We start from the raw sequence: 26,450 nt of genomic DNA, 5'->3' as shown, positions 1-26,450 counted from the left end.
TCTGTGTAATAAAGCAAGGTTGATGGTCTCTTGACAAGTGTTTATAAACATGCTTGAATAAAGGTAAAAGTATCTAGTTTCCTAGGTCGGACATAACTTTCGGCCGCTACTGTGTATAAATCAGTTCAATGTTTTATCCAAGGCTGTTGAGTACTTTGTTTAGTAATCCTGAATTGTTGTGGCTGTAAGATTATGGGGAACAGGAGCAAACTTATAATGAACTGTTAAATGTGCAGAAATTTCATTAATTAATAGATAAAACAGGTGCTTGTTGGTGCTTGTTGTGAAATTGGCATTGCTTCTTTTCCCATGACTGCTCATGATTTCACTGATATATCCTGATATTACCTATAAACAGTTTCTATTTAAAAACTATAGCTAGAATTAGAATTTTACATAGTGAACATAGAGAAGTAGAGTGATACAGTAAAAAAATAAATACTAAATATACGACCTCTTGGAAAGCTGCTAATTTAATCGAATTAGTGGACCAGACCTACTGTTAGTATTTAATTTTTTACTGTATCACTCTACTTCTCTATGTTCACTATGTAAAATTCTAATTCTAGCTATAGTTTTTAAATAGAAACTGTTTATAGGTAATATCAGGATATATCAGTGAAATCATGAGCAGTCATGGGAAAAGAAGCAATGCCAATTTCACAACAAGCACCTTTAATGAGAATGTACAAAGCAATGAGTTTGTCAGGGAGTCTGTGTTGGCACCACACAATATATTCTCCATCTGTGACTTATTTGGGATCTAGTTCCAGTATTGGAGACAAAATAAATGAAACATTTGATTATATTATACCCAGCATATAATCAATAGTAATGTCCTGTTTACAAATCAGCCAAATCACAGCTGTAGCAGGGTTCAGAATAACCTACTCTTGCACATGCAATATTGCATGAATGTAACTTGTTTAAATGATGAAATTGATTTGTTCGTATTAAAGTATTAAATAATGTCAGTTTTATGAACCTTAATATAAAGTGCTATGCGTTTTGCCCATAATACCCCGTCCACCACTGAAAGGGTCTACAATGGGCATGTGAGCATCATTCATTCATTCATCTTCTACCGCTTATCTATCTATTCTACCTCGGGTCACAGGGAGCCTGTGCCTATCTCAGGCGTCATCGGGCATCAAGGCATGATACACCCTGGACGGAGTGCCAACCCATCACATGGCACACACACACACACTCATTCACTCACGCAATCACACACTAGGGACAATTTTCCAGAGATGCCAATCAACCTACCATGCATGTCTTTGGACCGGGGAGGAAACCAGAGTACCCGGAGGAAACCCCCAAGGCACAGGGAGAACATGCAAACTCCACACACACAAGGTGGAGGCGGGAATCGAACCCCAACCCTGGAGGTGTGAGGCGAACGTGCTAACCACTAAGCCACCGTGCCCCCGCATGTGAGCATCAGAACTCAGAAAAGAAATTCCAGGTATGAAGAATCAAGTTTTCTTTTACCTTATATTTAAAACATTTGACAGACACCCTTATCCAGGGTGAGTTACATTTCCCTCATTTATATAGATGAGCTATAGATGCCTTGCTTAAGGGTGGCATCTTGGCAGTCCTGGGATTCAAACTCACAACCTTCCAAACAGAAGGCCAACACTTTACATGCTGAGCTTTCACTGCCCCCAGCTTGTTCAATGGTTTCGTGTTTTGGCATCATTCTTTAATTTAGTATGATATTTAATGATATTAATTTAGTATGATATATGGTAATATACCACACCCAATAAGTGTATGACGCATTGGGAAGAGTGACAACATGTCCCTCTTAACCCTAATCATGTGTTCTCTTTCATAAGTAAATATAACACGTGCAAAATTCATTCTCAGGAAAAGATCCGGCTTTGAAAGCGAATTAAAGAGAGTTGCTTTTGGTCACACAACTTTAATAAATATGTTATAAATATTCTGTATTGTAGAGAGAATAACCTCAACATTCTGCATGAAAGGCACAGCATTTATGTGATGCTGTACAATGACGTTATCTCGATACTCTCGAGTCACATTGTGCGTCTTTTGGTCGAAGGGTTGGGCTGAATAAAAACTCACCTTTTAAAGGCGGAGTAAATTTCCCCATTTACATACCAGCAACACAGCGGGTTTCATCTTCAAACTATACTGAGTCAAATCTTCTTGGACAACTCAAACCACCTGGACTTAAACAGGAAATGGATACCCATGTAAAACGAGGAGAGGTTCACTTACAACACCAGAAATATTCTGAGGTAAGGTTTTTCTTGGTTTGGATTTCTTTAATTTAGAACTTTAATAACTTTTCAAACCTTTGAAACAAATCTCAGTATAAATGGGATGTTGTATAAGCCTAAATATAGCAAATTATATCTATATGTGCCTATAATAATATATAATATGTGCCTTGTGGTAGACTATTGATCCACAAGTTGAATATGATTGAGTAGAATAAATTGTGATCTACAATCTAATGGTCCTATTTGTAATAATAATTTTTAAAAAAAAAACTACTCAGATATTCTATCTCTCATTAATGCCAATTTCATTACTATTCCAGCCAGTTACCCACACAAGAAAGTGTATATAAATGTGTGTGTATTAGGTCTGAGGTTCATTTTTCAATTTTGTCTGGACAAGTCCTTGCATTTGCAGTCTCTCAAAGGAAGTTATGTGCTGGTATGAAAGAGGTGTGTGTAGTGGGCTGGGTTTCAACATGTCAAGACAGGGCGCAAATTTCAGTTTATTTCGCAATGTAGCACATTTTTGGTGACGCAGTTCCACACACTTTCATTATTTGCTGCACCAGGCACCAACCCTAACCCTAAGCACACACACACAACCACATGAAAAAAGGACCTGTATAATAATTCATCTCATATGGTCCTAGAGTACCCTCTGTCTAGCATGTTTAAGTGTTAAATCTGCTCCCATCATTTACACAAAATGAGTTAATTAACAGCCTTCCCGAGTGGAATTGGGTGTGTTTAAGCAAGGAAAGACCTAAAATGTGCAAGACCAAGGATGGGAGACTATGAACTAAACAAAAAAATGAATATGGTCATCTCTACATCTCATTTTTATATTCTTTTAAATATATTCTTATATTTAAGATATTTTTGCATATCTTAATTATTTTTACTTGTGCCCTCTTCTGTTATTTGCATTGTGTATATGTTTCTGTATCACACATGTAACTGGTAAAAAAAAATAAATGTTTTTGACCAGATTACTGATATGAACTCAGAAGGATAAACATATAGCACCTTTTATGTTGCCAGCACTGTCAATACTTGTTTTTACTGGTCTATTCCTTCCTGCCTTAAACTCTGTACTTATAACTTCTAATTCTCTTCATTAGAAATGGAAACGGTACTGGCTAAACCTTTACCCAAACAGCCGGAATGGTGTGGCTCGATTGGAGCTCACAGAAACAGGCCCAGAACGATCGCCAGTTATTGTCCGGAAGCAGCCAGACCGCAAGATTATAAGGCTAGCTTACTGTATTAGTGTTGTTCGACTCCCCCCACATGCAGAGGCCCTGCCTGGGGACAATATGGCAGCCTTTTGTGTAGATACAGATGAAAAGAGGCTGGTGTTTGCTGTAGAGAAAGAGGGCTGTGGAGAGTGGATGGAAAAGATCTGTGAAATTGCCTTTCAGGTGCTGATTTTTTTTATTACTTTTTAACTTTAAAAAATGGAAAATTTAATTATATTAAAAACTAAACAAAATGTAGTTAAAACTAGAAGTTTAACTCCAATGTTGTCTTCGGTGTCCTGCTTTCTAAATGTAACAGAAGAACAGTAATAATGTGCCACAGCCCATGCTACAGATGGAAGAGAATGAAATCTATGCTTCCAGAGAAGAAGGTTAGTTTTAAGTTTTTAGTTTCCTATGTTTTAATGAGCTTTTGCATGTGAATGCTACATGTTGTTCTATGCTTGTGAGAGACAAAATCTAAAAAAAAAAAAAAATGTCGAGAGTGTGCAAAAGTTTTCTCTTCACACTGCATTTTGCATAATAATATACATTTCTGTAAAATCTAAACAAACACTTTAATTAGTCAGCTAGGTTGAGCAGCTCACTGAAAGTATTGTAGATATTATTGTAGTATAAAGTACGAATAAAACCAAAATGTAACCAAACTATCAATATGTATTTATACTCATTGAATCACTTCATGAATCACAAAATGTAAACTGAAAATTAATCCGCAAATATTATTGCTTTGATCTCCTGCTGGATGTCATTGTTCCTCTCCCCTCAGTGTTTGATTTTCCGGTGACTGTACAGCAGTCTGAGGCATCAGTGCGCTGTAGTCTGCAGGGAGCATATTGGTTACAGGTTGGTGAGGACATGCTCATGCTAAAGGACACTGACAGCAAGCAGAGAGTGATGGCATGGCCCTACAAGCTACTGCGCCGCTATGGGCGAGACAAGGTTTGCAAGCAGCAAGTTTTTTTTCTTTAAATTGTTCAAACTTTAAATGCCGAGTTCCAGAATGAATTATAGATTATGTAATGCTAATTCTTTGTTTCATGCCATACATATTTTTCAGTACCAGTGACACGGTATGAATAAATGTCGATATTAGACATAATTATCAATACTAATAGTATATTAGATACCATTTTATGTATGTATTATGGATTCTATATAAAATGCTTTAGAATCCAGTAAGCCTTAATTATCAGAGATTAGATTAGTGCACAGCAAATAAAGAGATTAGTTTATAGCCCAATGCATCAATTGTGTTTTTTCTTCCTGTGTAATTTTTCAGGTGACTTTCTCGATTGAGGCAGGCAGACGCTGTGATTCTGGCCCTGGTGCCTTCATATTTGACACCAAGCAAGGTGATGAGATACTGAGTCTCATGGAACTTGCCATCCAGCAGCAGAAGAGTCTGGTTGTCACTGGAGGTAGCTCTGGTGTTATCTCACCTTGCTCCTCATTGCCTAAGCGACCAAGCAGTGGCAACCAGCTGGACATTCAAATCAACACCAGTTCTGACTTTGGCTTTAGTCCTGCACACTCAAGTTCTGTATGTCCAATAGGATCAGTTGAATCAGATTGCATCAAACTTGTTACTGGCTCTTTCCAAACAACACCGAGGCAACTCGGTGAATCTATTTCTGTGCCTGAAATTGTTTACTCAAATCCTGTTGATGCTGTTGAGTTAGACAAGTGTATGCACACACAATCAGTCAGGTCACTGATTGAGAAAAACAGTAATCTTGCTTGTTGCTATACTGAGAACTTAGAACCAGTGTATTCAGATCCTGTTGATGTTATCCAGCCTAAAATTAGTCCCCAAAAATATGTCTCTGCTAATCTAACGAAATCAACAGAAACACTTCATGATGTCAGTGACAGTCAGTCAGAACCAGTGTATGCAGAGATATGTAATGTCACACCATACCCATCGCAGCAAAAGGGAAGTGTGGTTCAGAATGAGGAAGAACGTATCTACAGTTTACCAGTGGTCTGTTCAGTTCACAAAGCACAGGAGGGCATTCCTACCAAAGATGCAAACAACAGTAAGCAGAACATGAAAAGCAACGTTACGGAGGAAGTCATTTACAGTCAAGTCAACAAACCAAAGAAATCCACAAAGCCTCATGACAAGTGCAACATTTACAAAGCAAAAGAGATAATGTCTGAAGACCTCGGACTGATTTAAAAGTGCAATGGCATTTCATATGAGTTCCTATATTGCTACACTTAAAGTGGAACATACAAATCAGTGTATAAGTTGTTAATATAATTTATTACAATAAGAGCATTATGTCTCTATTCTTTTTATATATTTGCATTTTCTTACTCTTTGCTGCTGTAACAGTGAAATTTCCCCATTGTGGGACGAATAAAGGTATATCTTATCTTATCATTAGTGTATAAACATGAAATTTGACTTGTCAGTTGGAATTACTATCAGATCTGCTTTTGTAGAAAATAAATCTTCACCTCTGTCAGATTCAAGATTTTAGAGTTGCTGTGGTCTAAGCTTAACTTCATAAAATGGTTCTACATAGAACATTCGTGGGTTTCCCCAGACAGACATCTGTAGCTCTCTGTATTTTTTTTTATTATTATTTGTAAGTGTGGTTTATAGAATTTTTTTCATAATATTTGGTATAATATTATGAATGTTTAATAATTCCAATAATTATATTATTAATTTAATAATAATATAATATTTAATAATGTTTTAATTAAGGCCATACCATCTGTACTAATTAAACTCATCAGAGTAGTTAAAGAAACACTTCCTGGTGCTATAAAAATTCATAGCTCATATATTTGAGTGTTTATGTATTTGCAGTCTAACCCATAAGTCACTCTGGATAAGGGTGTCTGCTATAAATGTGGATGGTTGTTTGCACGTTCTCTTGTTAGTCCAAAGTACTTTTGAGAGTGTATCTGTGCCCATTGTCCCCAGGATAGACTCCACTGCGACCCTGACCAGGTTAAAGATCTTACTTAAAAATAATGAATTAATACAATGCTTATTAATTATGTATACAATCAGCTAGAATGTAGCCCACGTCGTGATGGGATTAATCGTGCACAGTGTTGATGTGATGTGCGCCTTCAGTGTTTGATTTCTCTCTGGTGCGTCACAGACATCACGAGGGTCCGCGACGTCACAACTACAGGGCAGCCGGAAGTGCTCGTGACGTCACCGGCGCACGGCAACAAGACGACGGTGTTGCAACAATACATTTGGTTACATTTGATCATCGGATCCATTTTTTTTTTTTTGTGTCTTTGTTTTTATACTAAAAAGAGATCCGAGCCGAGCGAAACGTGCGCACAGTGAAAGAGACGACGGCTGTGTGTCGATTCCGGAGTCTTTCACCATGTCGAATCGTCTGGCCTTTCAGACTCAGCTAGCCTCCATCATGGAGGTACTAGCGAACGCAGCCGTGGCAGAAATCTGTAAACTGGTGGACGATGATTACGCGGTGATTAACCTGCAGATGTCTCAGTGCCAGCGCGAAAACAAGGCACTGAAGAGGAAACTTCATCTGATGGAGCTGCGGATGGCCCGCGGTTACGCCGAGAGGAGAATCCGAGAAAGCTCAGGAAATCGCTCCAGTAGAGTCCAAGTGAGCGCAAATCTAGCAGACAAATACAGAGCTCCTGTTTCCGGTAAGTACCGCGATATCTGTACGGTTTAAACAGACCTGGTACATCTTCTGTTACAGATAAACATCAATCAACTACTCTGGAGTTAATTAGTGTACAGCATCAATGATCTTAATACGTGTTTTATTGCTTTTATACCACAGCAGTATCACATTTTAGAAGAAAAAACTTTTATTGTTATAATCATAATCCCAGCTTGTCAGAAACCTGGAGTTCCAGGTCAGACATGATCCAGTGCCTTTAGAGGGTTATGGGCCTTGCTCAAGGTTCCAGTAGTTTTGGGGTCCTGGGATTTGAACCCATCACCTTATATTTACATTTACAGCATTTGGCAGATGCTCTTATCCAGAGCGACTTACATTATCTCATGTATATACAACTGAGCAATTGAGGGTTAAGGGCCATGCTCAGGGGCCTAACAGTGGCCGCTTGGTGGTCATGGGATTCAAACTCACAACCTTCCAAATTGGTAGCCCGACAATTTAACCGGTAGTCTATCACACACCCACAAAAACTTTCTGATCAAAAACCTATAATCTCAAGAATGTAATTACAGTTACTGCGACAAACAGTAAATCATTCATAATTGTCTTTTTTCTCTCTCTACGTTAAAACTAGACCTTCACACTGTTTGTGGTGACTTGTATAAATGTCTTCTTAAACTATGATTACTAGATTTATAACTGTATGTTTTTGTTGTTGTTAAATAACACATCAAATCCAAAATTAGTTTTTATTGGGCTTGTCTGATGTATAGTGTTTGTTATATAAGCCCCCATAACTGAGTTGTTGTTTTAGAAATCGTCATGCATGATAGTTTGCCTTTCAGCTGCCATTACTACGTCTTATAGAAATGTAATCATCATCATCTAGTCAGGCAGCATTAAGATTTCAGCTGTGCTGTGGTATAAGAATTTGCAATATTCTTACACAATTGTGTTCTATGTAAACACACAATAGATGCTGCATATTCATTACGTGCTGTTGCGTTTTGCTTTTCTGTTCCAAGATATTTTTCCAAATCAAGTTGAACTCTATGAGAGGCAGTTAAATGAGGATGTTTGGAGAGATGGGGAACCTTCTGCTGCAGACGTTCCAATCGGGCATCCTGTCATCAAACATGATGAAAATGGGGTAAGCAAAGGTTATACGACCTGCACAAATACTTGATTAGATAAATCTGTCCATTATTCAGTGTAATACTTGTCTAAGCAACTGTAACTCTAGGTACCTCACCGGTACATAGCCTTTTCGTGCCTTGTTACCTTATACATGTATTTTATAGAAGAATAAAATACATTAGAAATAGTTTGTGGCAACATTATAAAACAGTATTTTAAACAGTTAAACAGTATTTCTGTGAGCATAACTATGTTTTCACCAGTATAATATGTAACCAATTAATTTCAGCATTTAAAACTGTCAGTGACATTTATCTGTTAAATTTAATAACCAATAGGAGTTTAAAATACATGAGTGTTTTTTATGCTCAAACACACCTTCTAACCTGAACTGAGTAATTGAATCAGGTTTGTTTTAAGAAAGACATAACTAAAATGTATCGGACTTTAAATATACACCAAAATATATGGTTCATATCATCACCTGCTGATTAGAGGTACAAGACCTGCTTCCATATTCTCCTATGAAACATTTTAGTTCAGCTTCTGCTGTTTTTTCTCAAAAGCATGAAGACTCCTGCCAGGCTGGACCAAACAATATACTTGTCAAGGCTGAGACATCCGATGAGGGCCACATACAGCAGCAACTATTCATTCGAGAAGATGGTAAGTACATGGATTGAAGATTTTATTGTTATTTATACATATTAATTGTTATTAATATTATGTATTTAAAAATGAGATGTATATCAGTCTGTGATTAAAAAAAGAAAACCAAAAGTGTGTAAAAAGGAATAAACCCAAAGGAAAAATAGAAATAAAGCATTATAATTATTAAAAAAAACTGTTACATAGAAGCATGCATGGTTATAACCTATTGTATCTGTCTTCTACTATTTCTCAGGAGTGGCAGAACCAGCTTGTGAAGGTGTGGAAGCAGATTATGGTGCTGCTCAAGTGGATAAAGTGGATGGTCAGATCTCCAGGACACGGCACGAGGCTTTGGAGGTCAGTGGATCTGACAAAGTGCTTAAATCTGAGCCACAGTTTGAGAACGCTGATCCCAGGTTATCCCAGGAGCCCTTGGGAGAACAGGGACAGGCAGAGTTTGATGTAAGTGGGGAGTGCGCGCCTTTGGGGGAGCTATTTATGCAAGGGGGTGACGATGCGGACCCACAGCATCCGTCTTGTTCGTACTTGATGAGTGACAGTAAAACTGAAAGTCAACCTGAGCATCTGCGACAGAAACCAGAGATTATAGAGGTTGAGTCTGCAGAGGAAGGGGATGACATCACTGTTTGGGATGGCAGTAAGAAATCAACAATACACCAGACTTTGCAAAAGTACACCACCTCAAGCATAGAACACCATAATAATTTTAGCATGCACTCATCCAACTTATCGCGGTTGACCAGTGACTTTCCAGTGGTACCTTCAACATCTTCAGCTATACCAGACATAGACAGTTGGCAGCATACCAAAGGCATTAGCCTATACCAGCCAAGAATTGCACAGGCAAGACCTGAACGAGCTCACAACGAGAAACTCTTTACTTGCAAATATTGTGGAAAAGCTTTCAACCGCCCCAAGAAGGTGGAGATCCACCAGCGAATCCACACGGGTGAGAAGCCATTCCGTTGCAACACCTGCGGGAAACTCTTTGCCGAAGCCGGAAACCTAAAGAAGCACCAAAAAGTTCATACAGGGGAACGGCCCTACAGCTGCACTCAGTGCGGGAAGGCATTTGCCTGGATACGAAACCTCAAAACCCATCAGCAAAAATACCACCCTGATATGCTCACGACAGAGGAACTATTGTCCCTTGGGCCAATCAACAACTGACCAAAGTGACTTATGGACATGTAGATGGATCAAGCTGCATGTGGGTTGTTTATAGTATGTTGTTACAGACATCTGAGATATTGATAAGAAGCATCAGCTTTGAATTTGGTCCAACCAAGTATTTTAAAGTCTGTATTGCTTGATTTAAGTGGGGTTCACTTTTTCTATTTTTTATTTTTTATTTATTTTATTTTTTTAACTCAGCTGAACTAAGTAATCAAAATGTGGAGCTATAGTTACTTTCATGCCCAGATAGATGTGGATTAGTGGCAGCTATTTGGAAATGTATGACTCCAAAATAAACTTTGATAAAGCAGTGCATTTGTTTGCTCCTTTGACAGAAAATCTTTGTTCTATTTAAATATTTTTCCCAAAAGTATGACCTGTATGTTAAGGTTAGATGTATTATCGAAATAGCTTCAGCTGAAACTTAAGACTATCTAATAGGTGAAGAGTTAAGAAGTGATCTACAATGGCATTTGTCTTACCTTAATTAATTAATCAATCAATTCTGCTTTGTTTGATTACCTCTTAGTCAACCAAAAAAGTACTTGTAACATTTAATCACAACTATTTTGCTACTAGCAGAAATGATCAACAAACACTGGCTTTATTCAGTGGTCAATATTCAATAAAATTCCACTTTGTAGAAACTTTTGAACATGGGTATTATTGTCTGTTTCAATCTGAATCTCCTGGGTATGTGTCTGCAGCCATACGAATTTTGTAAAAATAAAAAAACTAGGAACAAAAGTGTGATAGAAAGTTGTGTTAAGCAAAATAATGGATTGTACATTCAGTTGTATGCCTGTGCACATAACAAAGCCATTTAACATCTGCACATGTCAACGCATCCAGTAGATATTTAGTAACGCTAATATAAATCAAATGTAAATACTAGTGTGCCATAAAACACACACTGCTTTTTTTTCTTAATTATTTAGTATATATTAGTGTATATATACATTACTGCATGTAGTAATGTTGTGTATTTTTCTTTTCCATTGTTTTCAAATAGTATATTAACACTCATAACATTTACCTTAAGCTAATTATCAAATGTATGGAACAAATGTTAGCTAGAAACGTGGGTGTTTTTTGACACGGTAATTAAATTCGGAACATAATGCAAAACTGTGCTTTATTGCAATGTGTCTGTGGAGACCGATCATGACTTGTGAATTAATTTCTAAATGCATTACAAAAGCAAATATGTAACACACACCAATATCTAATTCATGGGCTGCTGCATTGATTGTGTTTGTGTATGCAACATCAGGCCTCTGTGGTAATGCTCAGTCTTTGTATGGTGTGTGTCTGCACTACAGCACCAAAAGACAGATGATGAAGAGCCAGACGTGCTGTTCATCAAGGAAGAGCATTCAGAGCTGGAGGAGCAAGAAAGACAGACACACGGAGGCATGACCCTGCAAGATGGTGAGTCAAGGTGCATGAGAAGAAATGATGAATTTCAGTAAATAGGCCACACATCGTACTCTTGTCTCTCAAGGTTTGGTTTATTCAAGGTATGTATGCTTCAGATTGGGCAAAGCAGGAAATATTGCAGCACCCCTTTTTAAATAATGAATGCAAGTAAAAACCTATGCTGTAGATCAACCTAACTTTCCCCTGTGAGATGCTGATATCCAAGCAGACTGGATTGTTTGGGCTGATATATGAAGTATATCATGAGCAATGAGTAACCGGCATCATGCAGTTATTGCAAGCAAGAGCTCTGACACTTACCTAGAAATTGGGTGGTCTGGTAAAGTAAAGACTTCAAAGCAGACTGGGATTTCAGGATCTGCTGTTTTGGCTATTTTGAAGAAGCATAAAGAAACGGCAATGTTGAGGATTGTATTTGCATTGGTTGGCCAAGGAAACCAGCAGCAAAGAATTGGTGAAACCAGTTGGACCTAGGTACACGCATCTACTGTCTAGAGAAGTCTGGCCAGAATTGGTCTTCAGCAGGCTGTTTGGCTGTAGCATGAGGCAGTGTTTGAATGGGGTACAGTAATGAGTCTCTGCAGGAACAGCCTACCTGCTGAGTTCCTTCAAAAACTGTGTGCAAGTGTATCTAGAAGAGTTGATTGTGTTTTGCAGGCAAAATATTGAATTGATTTTAGATTTCTTTTCTGTTCATTTACTTTCCTTTTTATTAACTGATAAATATAAACTATTAACACTTCTATTTTTGAGCATTCTTACACTACAGCATTTTTTTCATGTTTCATGCCTGCCTAAAACTTTTGCACCCCCCCTTTTTTTTAATAATGAATGGAAACCTAAAAAATTCACTGTCATGTTACTATAAATAAAATAAATAGATTTTCAAAAAACACGTTTATATTCTATAATTTAATTCATGTTTTGTCTGCTCCTCAGGATTTGTGGAGTCCAGTACAGACATTTGTGGAAACGGAGTCTCTTCCTCGCCTGCACAGATCAAATTAGCCCTCAGTGTATCAGAGGTCAGTTTGGATATTACTGACTTCCTCTATCCTCAGAGTTCATACAGAATCTACATAATGCTAACTTCATTTTTATTCAGTAACACGTGCTGTATGCAGGGTTTTTATCTATTTATTATTTATTTATTTTGTTGTTTTCAGACTCTTGAGTTGGAGTCGTCTCTTGTGAAGGATGAAAGCAGACTACAAGAAGAACACCAGGGAACTTCCAATCAGTCAACAGACATGCAGATTACTTTACAGAGTAAGACATCTGTGCATTAAGTCACTTAAAAAGTCTCAAAAAATAAATTCCTTGTATTTTTCCTTTAAATAGCTTATTTCTTGTTTCATTGGTATACAAAGGAGATACAACAAAAATTAAGACAACCAACATTACTGATGCATTTCTTCTGTTTTGCAGATGTGGTAGACTCCCAGACTGCTGGGTCTCTGTGTTCACACGAGCCAGTTCTTCCTCAGAGAAACGTCAAAGTGTGGGATATTCCCTCTTCCCAGTCTCATCTCCAAGGGCCAGATGAGAGCAGCAACATCCCACTTTCAAACCTGGATGCTCAGAGAAAAACGGTAGTGTCTGTAGATGTGCTAGGGACAAATAGTACACTGTATGAGAGGGCGAAGGAGCTGGAGAGTTCTTTTCCACGCTGGGCTGCAAATAGCCCATCTGACAGTCAGCCATCTTGCTCTTATATTGTGGAAGTAGAGCAAGACCAAGACTGTGTTCTGGTACAGCCAGGACCTGTGTCTGTTAGGGGGACGAACAAAGGGACTGTGTCCAACAGACTTCAGGCTGCCAGAGGGCTTCATAGGGTAGGGGCAGAATGGAGCACAGCTTCAAGCCAAGCTCATCCTCAGCAGTTCAGTCACTTCAACAAGACTCGAATAGAGTCAGCAAACAGAGCAAAACTCACTCAGGCCATTCCAAATTTGCCACATCCTGGGGTTTCTCTCGATGGGCTACCGCTTCCAAGGCGCATGGAAAAGGGCAAGAGGAAAAATTATATCTGCAGGTACTGTGGAAAGGCTTTCACTGGGCAGTCTAACTTAGAGGCTCATCAACGCATCCACACTGGAGAGAAACCTTTCAAGTGTGAGACCTGTGGGAAACTCTTTACAGAAGCAGGAAACCTGAAAAAGCATCAGAGAGTTCATACTGGAGAGAAACCGTTTGTGTGTAATCGTTGTGGGAAGCGTTTTGCCTGGATCTGCAATCTCAGGACACATCAGCAGTCAGCTTCCTGTGGGGGAGTGTAAGGAAAAAGATCTGATCTGCTCATTCACACTGAAAAAGTGCAAATATAATGCACAAATCTGTGTGCCTGGTTTAAAAACATTTGGATAAGTGAAATCAGGTCGATCCAGTAATTATTAGACAATAACTAAACATGTTTAAAGACATGAGTGTAGAAGACCTGAGTGTGGAGTAGGGCTGGGCAATATGACAAAATGATATTGATATCTTGATATAATAACGTCATGATACACCTTTCATCTATAACATTAGGTATCAGTGTTTTTATAAAAAAAATCTTAATGGACAGTATTTGTACCAGTATTTTAATTTTCCCCTCTTTTCCACCTTCCTTCATTAAATGCTTCCGACAAACATTTCTGAACATACAGTAGCTTGTGTAGGCATTGTGTGTTAGCAGAAAGTTACACACAAAAATTATATTGTGCATCATAAAGGTGTGTTTAAGTATCATGATATGATATTTTTGCCCTATCGCCCACCCCTAGTGTGGATGAGCAAGAATGAACATAGCTGGAAGTTTTAAAAGACACACGGTGCTTTCCTCTATATTGGTTTGGTGCCTTAATTGTTATCTGTAAACTTGGTCTGTTATAAGATTTCAGAAATTGCAAACACCATTCTACCTCTTGAATTTTTCTGCAGACAAAAACAAAGCAATATATTTGAACCAGATGAAAGAGAATCCAATTATGATTCAACACCATAACATGTTCATCTGAAAATGACAATAGCAATGTACCATGACCTCCAGTGTATGTTGACTCATTGTAAAATAAAGGAATGGAAAAGATCACCTTAAATGTTGGAATCATTTGTAAAACAAAAGTGACTCTTGTGTAGGCACTTCACAGTTTGAATGGGAACTGAATTACTAAAATTGATACTAACACACTATTATTAATTAGACTACACCACTGCTAAATTGTCCTCCATCCTGATTGGTCAGACAATGCTAATTACTTTTCTATAACAGTTTTATACTTTGTAATATAAGATTGAACAAATCTTGGTATTTAACAAAGTGTAAAATTTTTCCTATGGTGATGCTTTTTGTGTGATTTATTTTTAACATAAGGTCAATACTTTGTAGTTACCTGTCCCATCTGAGCCCATTCCAGATGAAGTTCCTATTTTGCTGTTCTAATAACCTTCATTTTAATGGGAACGATTCGCTCCTTCAACCTTCAAAAAGCATTAGTCAGTGTTAACGCAGTCAGCGTTGTAATTCATCCCAGTGGTGGATGATTCAGTGGGGTTGAGGACAAGGCTACTTGAGTTCTTCCACTCCAGCTTTGGCACCATAGTTTTCTGCACAGGGGAATTGTCATGTTGGATGGGTGAGCTTCATACTGTGGGAGCTCATAGCTATAGATTTTAAGATATTCTTTGAATATTCCCCATATTTATAAGACCATAGACGACCCAGACTGTTTCAAGCTTAAATACTTTTGTTTGCAATGACAAAAGTCAACATTTTGTGACTCAGCCACATGTTACGTCTGCCTTGTTATGGACAAATACCAAAGTGATCAATTATGAAGCGTTGCAGAAACTATTTGTGTAGTTCTTAGTTATTGTGTCCACTTTTAATTTATGCATGTTATGGCCCCCAAAACCGGTAAGAATGATTCATTTTATTATAGAATGTTTAATTCCTTAGCGTATCTGCATCAGAGATGTTTTTGTGACCCTTATAATTAATACTATTTGACTCCTTGTTGTTATATAAAATCAGTTATAAAGCATTATTTAGAATGAACATGACAGGGGTAACAGTGGAAATAGTCATATATTACATTACATTACTTAGTAACGTAAAGTCACGGGAAAGTCTTAAGTACAGAAGAAGAAAAAGGTCTTTTTTAAAATTACATAATTTTTGTTTAGAAACGAGACCCGCAGTTAATGGCTTATAACTAAGTTAATGGGGTACAATGTGGCCCTATAGATCGCTGGTTCAGCCGCCAATCCGAGCTAGCGCTTTCCATCTTTCTCAGCAAATCACATCGGGCCATTCCATCTTTCTCCCCCAATCCTGGCGCTGCGAAAGATATAGCCCGGCTAGCTCAGTCGGTAGAGCATGAGACTCTTAATCTCAGGGTCGTGGGTTCGAGCCCCACGTTGGGCGAGGAAATAATTTTTGATTTGCCGAAGTCAAACGGTTTTAACGGCTTTAACAATTTCACTGATCCACTTTATCAATGTCACTGATCCATTCGAGAATACCCAGGAAAAAAAAAAAATGTATATAAAATTAGCAGAGGATGGTTTCGATCCATCGACCTCTGGGTTATGGGCCCAGCACGCTTCCGCTGCGCCACTCTGCTACCGCCATATCGTTTTATTCGTTATTTTTGTATTCTATATATTTAGGCGTGTAAACATGTATGGGTATCTATATATATGTGTATTCTACATATACAAATATATATGACCATGTAAAAGCTCTGAAGTCCAACTTAGGTAACTTTTCAATAGTTTAAGATAATGATTTATAAAAGTGTGAGATTTATCCACTATAGTATATGGTAAAACCTGTAGATTTGGCTGTATGGTGAGTTTATGGAACGTATTACAAATAAAAACCAATCAAATGTAAAATTCGAAGCTGACATAATACATTTAAAACAGACGTATAAATTATATTTAATATAATAATATTAATTATAAAAACGTACTTGTTCCCTGACCGGGAATCGAACCCGGGCCGCGGCGGTGAGAGCGCCGAATCCTAACCACTAGACCACCAGGGAGAGCTGAAGTGCACAAGAAAATCTAGCTATACATGTGTGTATAATGTCTTGGTTAAATTACGTTCTATCAAGAAATTAATTAAATTAAATTACGTTCTATCAATCCTCTATGCTTCGAAAAGAAAACTATTTTGCCAATTAATTTAAATAAAAACAATGGCAGCGTGAACCAAGTTCTAACGGAGTGACAAGGCATTTAAGTACAGACGAGACTCTTCCCACCAGGGGGCGACAAAACACCGCTTTATGTCAAAGCCCATTTGTCTCTATCTATCCATCTATAGTCCTATAGAGATTAGGTAGTCACAAAAATGACAAACGTCTCCTTTATTAGAGTCTACAATTAAGTAAAATGTTTGATAAACATTTTAATAAACCCTCACGGTTTATAATACATGAAAATGTCAAATATTCATTTAAAGTATATTTAAACTGTTTGGGGAAAGCATTAGAGAAGATTGCTGTTCTGGCATTTATGTTAAACTACTGACAAGACAATATTTTACATTATTCTAATTCACATTTGAAAAGGTTTATCTCATCTTAGACAGACAGGGACAAGTGTGTCCACTTCCATTACCCTGGGCCGTCCTCTTACCCCATGTCCCATCTTTCCCTGTTTTTTTACTCTTCTTGAGTGAATATTTCTACCTCTATCTGTTCCCTAATTTCTTTTCTTTGACTCTTTCTAAGTTCCCTCATTACACATGGCATGGAGTTGACTAAAAACAAAAGGGAGGAAAGACACAGCAAACAGAAGACAGCTCCAACTCCAAATAATAACTCTCGATTTGCGAAGTTCCCAATTCCATACTCTATATCAGGTGAAAAATCCATTGCATTTTCCTCATGGCCAGGTTTCAACACGGCCCTCTCGAAGTCGTCCCAGGAAATCATGTCATTGCTTGCACTGTCATCATAGTTAGTAGATTTAGGTATTTCTTGTTCCTGTTCAAAGTTACGGTACAGATTTGTGTCTAACTCTGCAAATGTATCTGATACATCAGTCATCTCAAAGTCAGAATCTTCACTTTCTAGAGGCCAAAGGTCTGCATCTAGGTTCACTCTTATCCAGCCTGATCCTTTGGCAAGTTTCTGAGTCCCACGTCTCTCTTTGATTTCATCCATTTTATTGTCGTTAGACACAAGCTCACAAGTGTAGACCAGAAGCTCGGCTTTCACAAGGGGCCCTCCACCATCTCCTTCTGCGAGGACACGCTGCAACGGGGCAGGTGTTATAGCAACCACAGACTCAGCCAGTGAGGATAGATGAAGCGAGAAAGGGATCTGACTAAACGCAGAGAGCAGAGTGGCAGTGTCATCACCAAACTGTAACCAAACACTAAGAGAAGCTTCCTGAGAGACAAGGGTAATGTGGAGAAAGAAACAAAAGAAAAATTAACTGATGAGAACATAACAAAGAGAGAGAATGTAAAAGATGTCAAGATTTGTAATTAATAATTCTTAAACTTGTAGTACTGCATGGTGATTGGACTTGTGTTGTACTCTTAAAGAGATTTCATTACTCATGCAATGTTTTTTTTTGAAGAAGAAGAAGACCTTTTAAAAAGGGCTTCCAAAATGAACATGAGTTCAGTCTTGTAACCTTCACTTTCTGCTTTTAGAAATTTTAAGCAGCTTGTCATTGCTAACACAAGGGATACAACCCAAACTATCAGTACTTACTTGCCCATGGTTATATAGTGTGTTATGAGAAGTCACAGTCGCTGTGATGACAGAAGGATTTGAAGAGCTTGGGGTGAAAGACAGACCAAGACCACCAACTAAATGCACAGAAAGGTCACCAGGGGCCACAGGTTCAGAGGTCACAATGACATCAGCAGTGCCAAGCACACCATCCCACTGACTAGATATAAGCTGAGAAAGAAGGAAAAAGATCAGTTTAATGCTGCAAACATGGATTCAGCAGATCATAAATCAGCATAATAAATTTACACAAAATGGTGTAATGATGTCATAAGAATGTTTGTATGTTTTATGGTAAATTCTAAGACTTATATTTTTAAATACTAACATTTAATGAAGTAGCTCCAGGCTCTAATCCAATGACATAATTTTTCTCTTGAACAGCTGCAACACGAGAGTTGTCTATCTTCAGGCAATGATGAACTAGATCTGTCACATCTACAAACCAGTCAGGTGAACTAAGCATGTAGGAAAGTTTTCCCTGGGCTGACTGGGCACTGAATTGTGCAAGAATCTGTACGGTAGCCCTTTGATAAACTGGAATGCATCTGAAAGAAAAAAGACAAGGAAAGACAGCAGAAGAGAGATAAAGACAGGGGAAGACAATTACACAATGTATAAAGATAGTTATGCCAATTGTACTTTTTAAATACTTTCATTCACTTTAGTACATCAGTGGTGTTTATATTCAGTGGATTCTGTGGAACTGAGTGGCACACAAAGCATTCATTCATTCATTCATTCATTCATTCATTCATTCATTCATTCATTCATCTTCAGTAACTGTTTTATCCTGTCAGGGTCAAAATGGATTCAGAGAGCACTGGGTGCAAAACAATGCACATATGGGTACGTTTTTGTTAAACTTAAAAAACCTGAGAGCTCAGAAGAAATTCATACAGAGACAGCTAGCACGTGAAATGGCACACAGTTCAGGGATTGAACCAGAGATTGTGTCACCATGCCACAACAAACTTGTACACTAGATTGAATTTGCTAGTCAACAGACATTTGGAAATTAAAGGCATAAATATTCTGTCATTAATCGAGGAAATTCAAGCCACAGCAACCACAAACTTTGCTGATTTATATATATTGGGGAATGTTTAACACTATTATTCTTTATCTCATGAACTTAAATATTTTACATAATTTTATTCAATGGATTTATGCATACCTGGTGTCTGTATAGTAGCTCCAGCCTGCAATGGGGCTCAGGACAGTGTCAGATAGAGAGATTCGGAGAGGAACTACTGGAGTCCACACAGCCAGGCATAAAGACCCTCTGATCATGCCCAGAGAAAACACCACCTTGACACAGGTACTTCCCACACCAGATTCACTTCCATCTACATAAACAGCAGAGCAATCACTTGATACCTGCAAAAAATGAGCACCTCCAAGACATCAGCATATTTAAAGTATATGGCGTGTATACATACATTGTACAAATAATGTATCCTCAGATATAATTATTTTTATATACTGTAATGTATGTGCTCTGCACAAGTACCACTTTACCTTAACAATGTCTTCATTGGTTGAATGACAGTTTACTGCTGCAGTAATATCCGATACTTTGCTATCCTGCCCAACTGCCAGTACTAAGACCGGAAGGGAAACAGGTTGGCTTGACAAGATGGCTGTGTTCATTATTGTGTTGCTCTGTAAATGTATGAAAAATAAAGAGTACAATAGGTAATAAATTTCAAAACCAAAGATCAATTCAGATCAAGTTTATCTGAAGTCCAAAATCACATGTCCCAATAGTCTTTATCGGTCCTTAATTATTGACAACCCCTTTCTCCCCAGCCTTGTAAAAGACAAATGAAATGTTTTTAGGAAAAAATGGACTAAACCTCCACCACTTTCTCTGTGTGTATACATATGTGTGTTACAAGCTATAGTCTATGCTATATTAATGATTTACCACTGTAATGGGAGCGATGCCCACTATCTCTCTGTCCAAAAAGGAGAAGAAAGTTGTTACTGCCCCATTTGGAGAAACAGGCTTATTGCGCATGATGTCCTCCACCCACCAGGTTACTGGAATTGTCATTGCAACTCCAAAGCGCCTGTATAAGCCCTCAAATGAGAAACAGGCCACCAGTTGCAGCGCTGAGGTGCTGAGCAAGGTGTTGAAAAGAGACATGAATAAATACATGTAATAGTTTGAGATTTAACAAATAGTTGTCTGTATATATATATACATAAAACATTACAGTCCCTGACAAAAGTCTTGTCGCTTGTGTACAAATTGACCTGAAGTGCCGCTGAAATATATTTCTAATCAAGATTTTTTACAATTTTTTAATCCCAACAGCTTTTGTAATAATGTTTCAGTGCAAAACAAAACTGTCAAAAGTATTCTAATATTCACATCTTGGTAAAGCAGATTGAGTCAATTTTTGCAAAGACATAAGTGTTGTCGCCTTGTCATATGAGCTTCACCTGTGACTAATAAAGGATCAATTAGGTCTCAGGTGTGTATAAAAAGAACCCCAGTACATTAGACCTTCACATCAACTGCAAGTAGACCTCTGCAAACATGCCTAAGATTCACCCTGAGACTAAAGTTTTGATCATCAAGAGGCTGAAGACCAGATCCACTGCTGATGTGGCAGATACCTTCAATGTGTCTCAGCGTCAAGTACAGAGGATAAAAAAAAGATTTGAAGAGACTGGAGACGTTTTGTACAAGCCCAGGTCAGGCAGACCCCGCAAGACAACTGCTCGAGAGGACCGTTTGTTGGCTCAAAAATCCAAGGCCAGCCCATTTCCCACTGCAGCAGAGCTCCATGAGACCTGGTCACCTGAAGTCCCTGTGTCAACCAGAACAGTTTGTCGGATTCTGTCTCGAAATGGCCTCCATGGTCGAATCAGTGCCCAGAAGCCAGCACTAAACAAAAGACAATTGAAAAACCGTGTGGCACTTGCCAAGGCCCACAGCCTGCTAAAAGGATGGACGCTGGAAAAGTGGCAGAAGGTGGATTTTTCAGATGAATCTTCTGTTGAATTACACCACAGTCACTGCAAATATTGCAGGAGACCTACTGGAGCCCGCATGGATCCGAGATTCACCCAGAAAACGGTGAAGTGTTGTGGCGGAAAAATCATGGTCTGGGGTTACATCCAGTATGGGGGTGTGCGAGAGATCTGCAGGGTGGAAGGCAACATCAATAGTCTAAAATACCAAGAAATCTTAGCTACCTCTTATATTCCCAACCATAAAAGAGGCCAAATTCTGCAGCAGGATGGTGCTCCATCGCATACTTCCATCTCCACATCAAAGTTCCTCAAGGCGAAGATCAAGATGCTCCAGGATTGGCCAGCCCAGTCACCAGACATGAACTTCATTGAGCATATGTGGGGTAGGATGAAAGAGGAAGCATGGAAGACGAAACCAAAGAATATTGATGAACTCTGGGAGGCACGCAAGACTGCTTTCTTTGCTATTCCTGATGACTTCATCAATAAATTGTATAAATCCTTGCCAAACCGCATGGATGCAGTCCTTCAAGCTCATGGAATCATACAAGATATTAAATTTGGATCTCACAGCACCACTACTTAATTTGCTGACATATTTTTGTATTTGCAGTAAATTTGTTCAATTTCTGTATAGGCGACAAAACTTTTGTCTTGACAAATTTTGACATTTCTGTCTTGATTAAATGATAAATCTTTTTTTCAGTGAAACTAATTTATTTCAGTGCATTAAACATCATTTGGGAGGGTTTTAGCTTTTCATATGAGTTATTTCTAACACCAATTGACTAATTAAAAGTCAGGTTAATAGCAGGTGTTTCTTATATAAACTTTCAGCCTTACCCACTTCTGTCTAGAGCAGTACCAGTTCTCTGAGAGATTATTGAAATTGTGTCATGTTTGCTGCCTGATGTCTTCTCCACTTTAACAGTCCACAGGTGAGAGTTTTTGTTTGGATGGGCTTGTAGTGACAGTAACCCTTTCTTCATTTTAAGCCTAAGGATAAAAAATTGCAGCATTAATTGTAATGACCTGCAGCTCCAGAGTGTAATCAATCAAAAAATGTGATTCGAAAAATAATAAATCATACTTTACAATGAGGAAATCGCCACTAAAATTTGTTCTTATGTTTAATGAGACTTCAATTGGTTGTCCAACTTGCACAGGCCCCTTGTTATAGTAAATTAGTACGTCTGGATTCAGCCATATCTCATCCTGTTCTAGCTCACTGGAGCAGGAATAACCTTGCATTGGTTTGTTACTTTTGGTTTCTTTATCCGGAAGATCCACAGATCCAATGTAGTATAGATTTCTCTGTGTATGCTTGTCCACCATGCATCTTAGAGGTGATATCTTATGGTTGGTGATACTGCCAATAGAAGAGTAGTAGAGCTTGATCATATCCCTTAGAACACCAGGTTTGGCCCTGAGAGATGCTGGGAAGTTTTTTCCCCATTGGCTGCGGTTATGGGACCAGAGTCTGTATGGATGCCGTTGTCTGAATCTTTGGCTCTGGTATAATTGAGCAGTCTGATCAGGCTTAAACCAGTCTTTTGGTAAAGTCATGGTGACCACACATAGCCCTAGAGGAGGCTTCCAATGAACATGGTACAAGGTACAGTTATTGGAAAAGAAAAACAATACTTGGATAAAATAATGCAATACATCAAACATTGATACAAGCAGAAAGGTTTCATCAAACATCTTGTTTACTGGTTGCATAACCAGTTATGTAAATGCATGACATGACAACTGGCTCTCTACAACAGTGAAATCTTGCACTGCTACAAGGCAGGGCTGACATACTGGCAGACAGTGGGCTGGATGCAGGCTCTGCAAAGTATTGGACCAATCTGAGTACATGACAAAAGTTCAGCTAACTTTTTTTTAATGAAAAAATCGTTCAGTGACTCTGTGACATTGTGGCTTCTGTAGCAGATCCTCTGTTGTGGCTTATAGAAATCATGCATTTGTGAAAAGTATTTTATGCAGGGGAGACCAAAGTCTAGCAACAGTGCTAGAGGTATAATCCCAGAAAGGGGGGACACTTTCACAAGTCTTTTAATCTCAGTGGTCATATTAGTAAACTTCCAACAGTAATTGTTTAAATATAAATCAATGAAAAATAGCTGTCATAGACAAATAGTGAATTTTATATTTATTATAAGATAAAAATTGACAGTGCCAATGTGAAACTAAATATAACCACTTTGATTTGTCTTATTTATAAAAAGTATTAAATGAATCATTCATTCTAAAGCCAACCAAACAGAAGCCACAACTGAGTCTATAGAAACCCAAGCCCAAGGTGTAATCAGGTGTAATAAGGTGTTTATCTTGCTTTAACAGAATGAACACCTGAACCACACACACTAACTCTTTTTGAATATAACTGGTAACCCCTGCATTATGCATTAAAAGGAAACTGTGCACATCATTCAGTTCTGTTATTTGTTCATAGAGACTTTTGTAAAGAAGGAATTTTATGTAAAGCTTGCCCTGCAGCTTTGCCAATACCTGGGAAATGCAGGATGCTTTGTGCTCCTCTGTGTGTTTGAAAGCATGAAGCGTCACACATGTTCTTTTGCTTGAGTCACCTTTCATGTGGAACAACACTCTGACTGTAAAACCTTCCCTTCCTTCATCATCCCATTTTTGGTCAACTGTTTCGGAAAGCAGGTATGCAACAATAGGTACAGAAAACTGAGCTAAAGGTTCAGAAACAAGCTGGAGAATAAAGAAAAACAGGGGATGATAAGTGGTGGACAAATGTTTCTTCAAACCCAAAATGTTGAAATGAATTATTTTTAAATATTGGAAGTATACCTGAGTCACAGAGTAGGAACCAAAGGTAGCATGGAGGACTGGTTTAGAGTCTGTTCCTGCATGAGGCATAAGCAGCAGAGACTTTGTAAAGGAGAAAGGGCTGGAGTTGGTAAAGAGGAGGCTCAACTCAGCCTGAGACACGGTGAGAGAGTGCCATGGGGGAAGAACAGAGATTTGGACTGGGAGGGACAGAGAGGGTAGAGGCTGGGTGTGGGCTTTTAAGTAGGTGGAGAGAACAGAAAAGATGGAGACTTATTTTCACATTATGTAACGATAAGTGAACTGGTTTCTTAAATTCATATTTTGTTGTCAAAAATCTCAGTACTTCACTATCTGTCTGTCTGTCTCTCTGTCTGTCTGTCTGTCTGTCTGTCTGTCTCTCTCTCTCTCTCTCTCTCTCTCTCTCTCTCTCTCGTTTAAATGTTAAAATACACCAAAGATATTGATATTAAATACACAACCAATCACAGCCTGAGATGAGTCTGAGAACAGATGCTAGACAAAAAAATGTACATCAAGGAAAACAACATATTAAATGCATTGAGGACAACATGACAAATGGAAGGATGTTGTCAAAACAATTCATTAATTTCCTGCATAAACCTATCTGCATATTAACTATGGTAAACTAGGATTCTTTAAATGAACAGTAGCTGACAATTACAATATTTGAGGAAGCAAATGTGATTGTTATGTGTGAATACTTAACTTACAATACACCACAAAGCAGCAGAGGATTATCACTTTCATAGTCAGAGTCATAGACATAGTGCTTGAAACCATCATTTCATCCCTAAAACAACATAAAATAAATCATCCTCCCAGTCCAACCTTATTTGTAAAATACTAAAATATTTTTGCCATGTATTCCTGAATGAAGCACATATAATCTCAAATAGTTGGTAATTACATTGCATAAATGGTTAAATGGAAAAGAATCACATCAATGAGTTACTATATGTTTACTCTGGCTGTTGTAGTTAAGAATTAAATTATTTTCTTACCTTCTTTGTTTGGTGTCTCCAGAATGTAAAACAGCCAACATATTTGGCTTCTCTCTTCAGTCATCTTGACTAAATTAAAGGCATTTTTCTCTGTGGCATTTACATTGTTTCTCACTATGATACTGAGTTAAACAGCTGCTAGATTTTGCCAGCACTTTCTAAATGTCTAGTTGTGTTGAAAGTGATTTTGAAATTGTTTTTCTCAGTTGTGCCAGGATTGTTGCCTTCTAACTGCACCCCCCCATCTCCGTCTCACTCACACAATGTAGATTTATTTATTTAAAATGGGAAATAATCCTCTCTCTTTCTCTCTGTTCCAATTCACTATCATCTTTCCCCTTTGTGTGTTCATCTCCCTTTTGTGTTTATTTGTATATACAAGGATATACACAATGTATATATATATATATATATCAGTGAATCACAATGAATTCTCCCAGCACAAGAATTTCCAGCATGCTCTCAGCTAACAGCAGTCAATCAAAAAGAGTTGCATGACGACCTGAAAACAGCCGTAACACCTATCAAGCAAAACACAATACACAATGATCTGCACCATAATCATCTCCATTCCTGCAACCCACGCAAAACTCCTCTGCTCAAACAGAAACAACAGCATGCACATGCAGAGACCGAATTCTGAGTATGGGTCACCATGCTTAGCTGTACTGTATGTCACGTCACGTCACTCATCTAAAAGCATTTAGACAAATCAGAACTCTTTTCGATCAATATAATTTGGTCAGTGGAAACAAACATTTTGTCAATTGTCTAACTTTGTTTATGGAGGATTTTGAAAGTGCAAATCTATCAGACTGATCCATGCAGCCTTTGGGAATTGAAGATGATTTGGACAAGTCAAAACTGAATCGCCGATGTTATGTAGATGTCTCAAAGCTGGAACTGCAAACAAGGCAATAATGATGTTACTTTGTGGTGGGCAAATATCTGTTTTTCTGTTTATTTGATTTTAAAAACATTTATATGTTTATGCCAATTTTATATTTAAAATGACAAATTCAGAAGATATTAGATGTCTAAACTGGAAGTGGAAGTATATTAATTAACATTAACAAATGTGTCTGAATATCTTCTTCCCATCACAGTAAATAAACAAAGATATAAATTGCTTAAATTGAGCATTTTAAGCTTTAAATATTTAAAGCTTTCAACACTTAAAATGTAAAAGGAAAAGGGTTACCATGAGGGCAAAAGCAGTACATGATGTTTTAAAGTCATAATCCTCATTAGCATATAGTGTGTGTAGCCAGCTGAACGTAGATATTGTGGAAATGCCCTCTTTTCCCATATAAATATT

The 26,450-nt window shown here is 38.0% G+C and overlaps 3 protein-coding genes and 2 non-coding genes across 5 annotated transcripts; 3 read left to right on the top strand and 2 right to left on the bottom strand.

Moving 5' to 3' along the window:
- The first annotated feature begins 2,127 nt into the window (after positions 1–2,127).
- dok1a (docking protein 1a) lies at positions 2,128–5,901 on the top strand. The gene is made up of 5 exons (XM_060872907.1): positions 2,128–2,270; positions 3,377–3,676; positions 3,813–3,885; positions 4,284–4,456; positions 4,797–5,901. Exons 1-5 carry the CDS (start codon positions 2,214–2,216, stop codon positions 5,694–5,696), a joined length of 1,503 nt encoding a protein of 500 aa, XP_060728890.1. The 5' UTR covers positions 2,128–2,213; the 3' UTR covers positions 5,697–5,901.
- A 736-nt stretch (positions 5,902–6,637) lies between these two features.
- Positions 6,638–14,679, top strand: si:ch211-89o9.6 (zinc finger protein with KRAB and SCAN domains 5). Its single transcript, XM_060872946.1, has 8 exons — positions 6,638–7,168; positions 8,175–8,299; positions 8,853–8,952; positions 9,191–9,294; positions 11,457–11,565; positions 12,514–12,599; positions 12,741–12,843; positions 13,003–14,679. Exons 1-8 carry the CDS (start codon positions 6,877–6,879, stop codon positions 13,851–13,853), a joined length of 1,770 nt encoding a protein of 589 aa, XP_060728929.1. The 5' UTR covers positions 6,638–6,876; the 3' UTR covers positions 13,854–14,679.
- Positions 14,680–15,909: 1,230 nt separating this feature from the next.
- Positions 15,910–15,982, top strand: trnak-cuu (transfer RNA lysine (anticodon CUU)). Its single transcript has one exon. It is a non-coding gene; the product is annotated as a tRNA-Lys (tRNA).
- Positions 15,983–16,535: 553 nt separating this feature from the next.
- trnae-cuc (transfer RNA glutamic acid (anticodon CUC)) lies at positions 16,536–16,607 on the bottom strand. The gene has a single exon. It is a non-coding gene; the product is annotated as a tRNA-Glu (tRNA).
- A 513-nt stretch (positions 16,608–17,120) lies between these two features.
- tmem132a (transmembrane protein 132A) lies at positions 17,121–25,196 on the bottom strand. Its single transcript, XM_060871516.1, has 11 exons — positions 25,133–25,196; positions 24,129–24,343; positions 23,820–24,029; positions 22,393–22,895; positions 22,146–22,298; positions 20,245–20,440; positions 19,836–19,979; positions 19,492–19,694; positions 18,643–18,862; positions 18,294–18,485; positions 17,121–17,963 (listed from the first exon to the last, which is right to left on the bottom strand). Exons 1-11 carry the CDS (start codon positions 25,194–25,196, stop codon positions 17,232–17,234), a joined length of 2,832 nt encoding a protein of 943 aa, XP_060727499.1. The 3' UTR covers positions 17,121–17,231.
- Positions 25,197–26,450: the final 1,254 nt, after the last annotated feature.

The sequence above is a fragment of the Tachysurus vachellii genome, chromosome 6 (genome assembly GCF_030014155.1).
Source record: "Tachysurus vachellii isolate PV-2020 chromosome 6, HZAU_Pvac_v1, whole genome shotgun sequence".
NCBI lineage: Eukaryota > Metazoa > Chordata > Actinopteri > Siluriformes > Bagridae > Tachysurus > Tachysurus vachellii.
The sequence above is the reverse complement of the archived record's forward strand: the minus strand, read 5'-3'. Positions and strand labels throughout refer to the sequence as shown.

Bases quoted from the DNA above. Each gene is read 5' to 3' on its own strand.
- si:ch211-89o9.6 (XM_060872946.1), top strand. From the start codon at position 6,877: ATGTCGAATCGTCTGGCCTTTCAGACTCAGCTAGCCTCCATCATGGAG. The intron at 8,953-9,190 runs GTAAGTACATGG...ACTATTTCTCAG, and splicing joins ACTATTCATTCGAGAAGATG to GAGTGGCAGAACCAGCTTGT. The intron at 11,566-12,513 runs GTGAGTCAAGGT...TCTGCTCCTCAG, and splicing joins AGGCATGACCCTGCAAGATG to GATTTGTGGAGTCCAGTACA.
- dok1a (XM_060872907.1), top strand. From the start codon at position 2,214: ATGGATACCCATGTAAAACGAGGAGAGGTTCACTTACAACACCAGAAA. The intron at 2,271-3,376 runs GTAAGGTTTTTC...TCTCTTCATTAG, and splicing joins AACACCAGAAATATTCTGAG to AAATGGAAACGGTACTGGCT. The intron at 4,457-4,796 runs GTTTGCAAGCAG...GTAATTTTTCAG, and splicing joins GCCGCTATGGGCGAGACAAG to GTGACTTTCTCGATTGAGGC.
- tmem132a (XM_060871516.1), bottom strand. From the start codon at position 25,196: ATGACTGAAGAGAGAAGCCAAATATGTTGGCTGTTTTACATTCTGGAG. The intron at 24,344-25,132 runs GTAAGAAAATAA...CCTACTTAAAAG, and splicing joins GGAGACACCAAACAAAGAAG to CCCACACCCAGCCTCTACCC. The intron at 18,486-18,642 runs GTTAGTATTTAA...CTTCTTTCTCAG, and splicing joins CTGGAGCTACTTCATTAAAT to CTTATATCTAGTCAGTGGGA.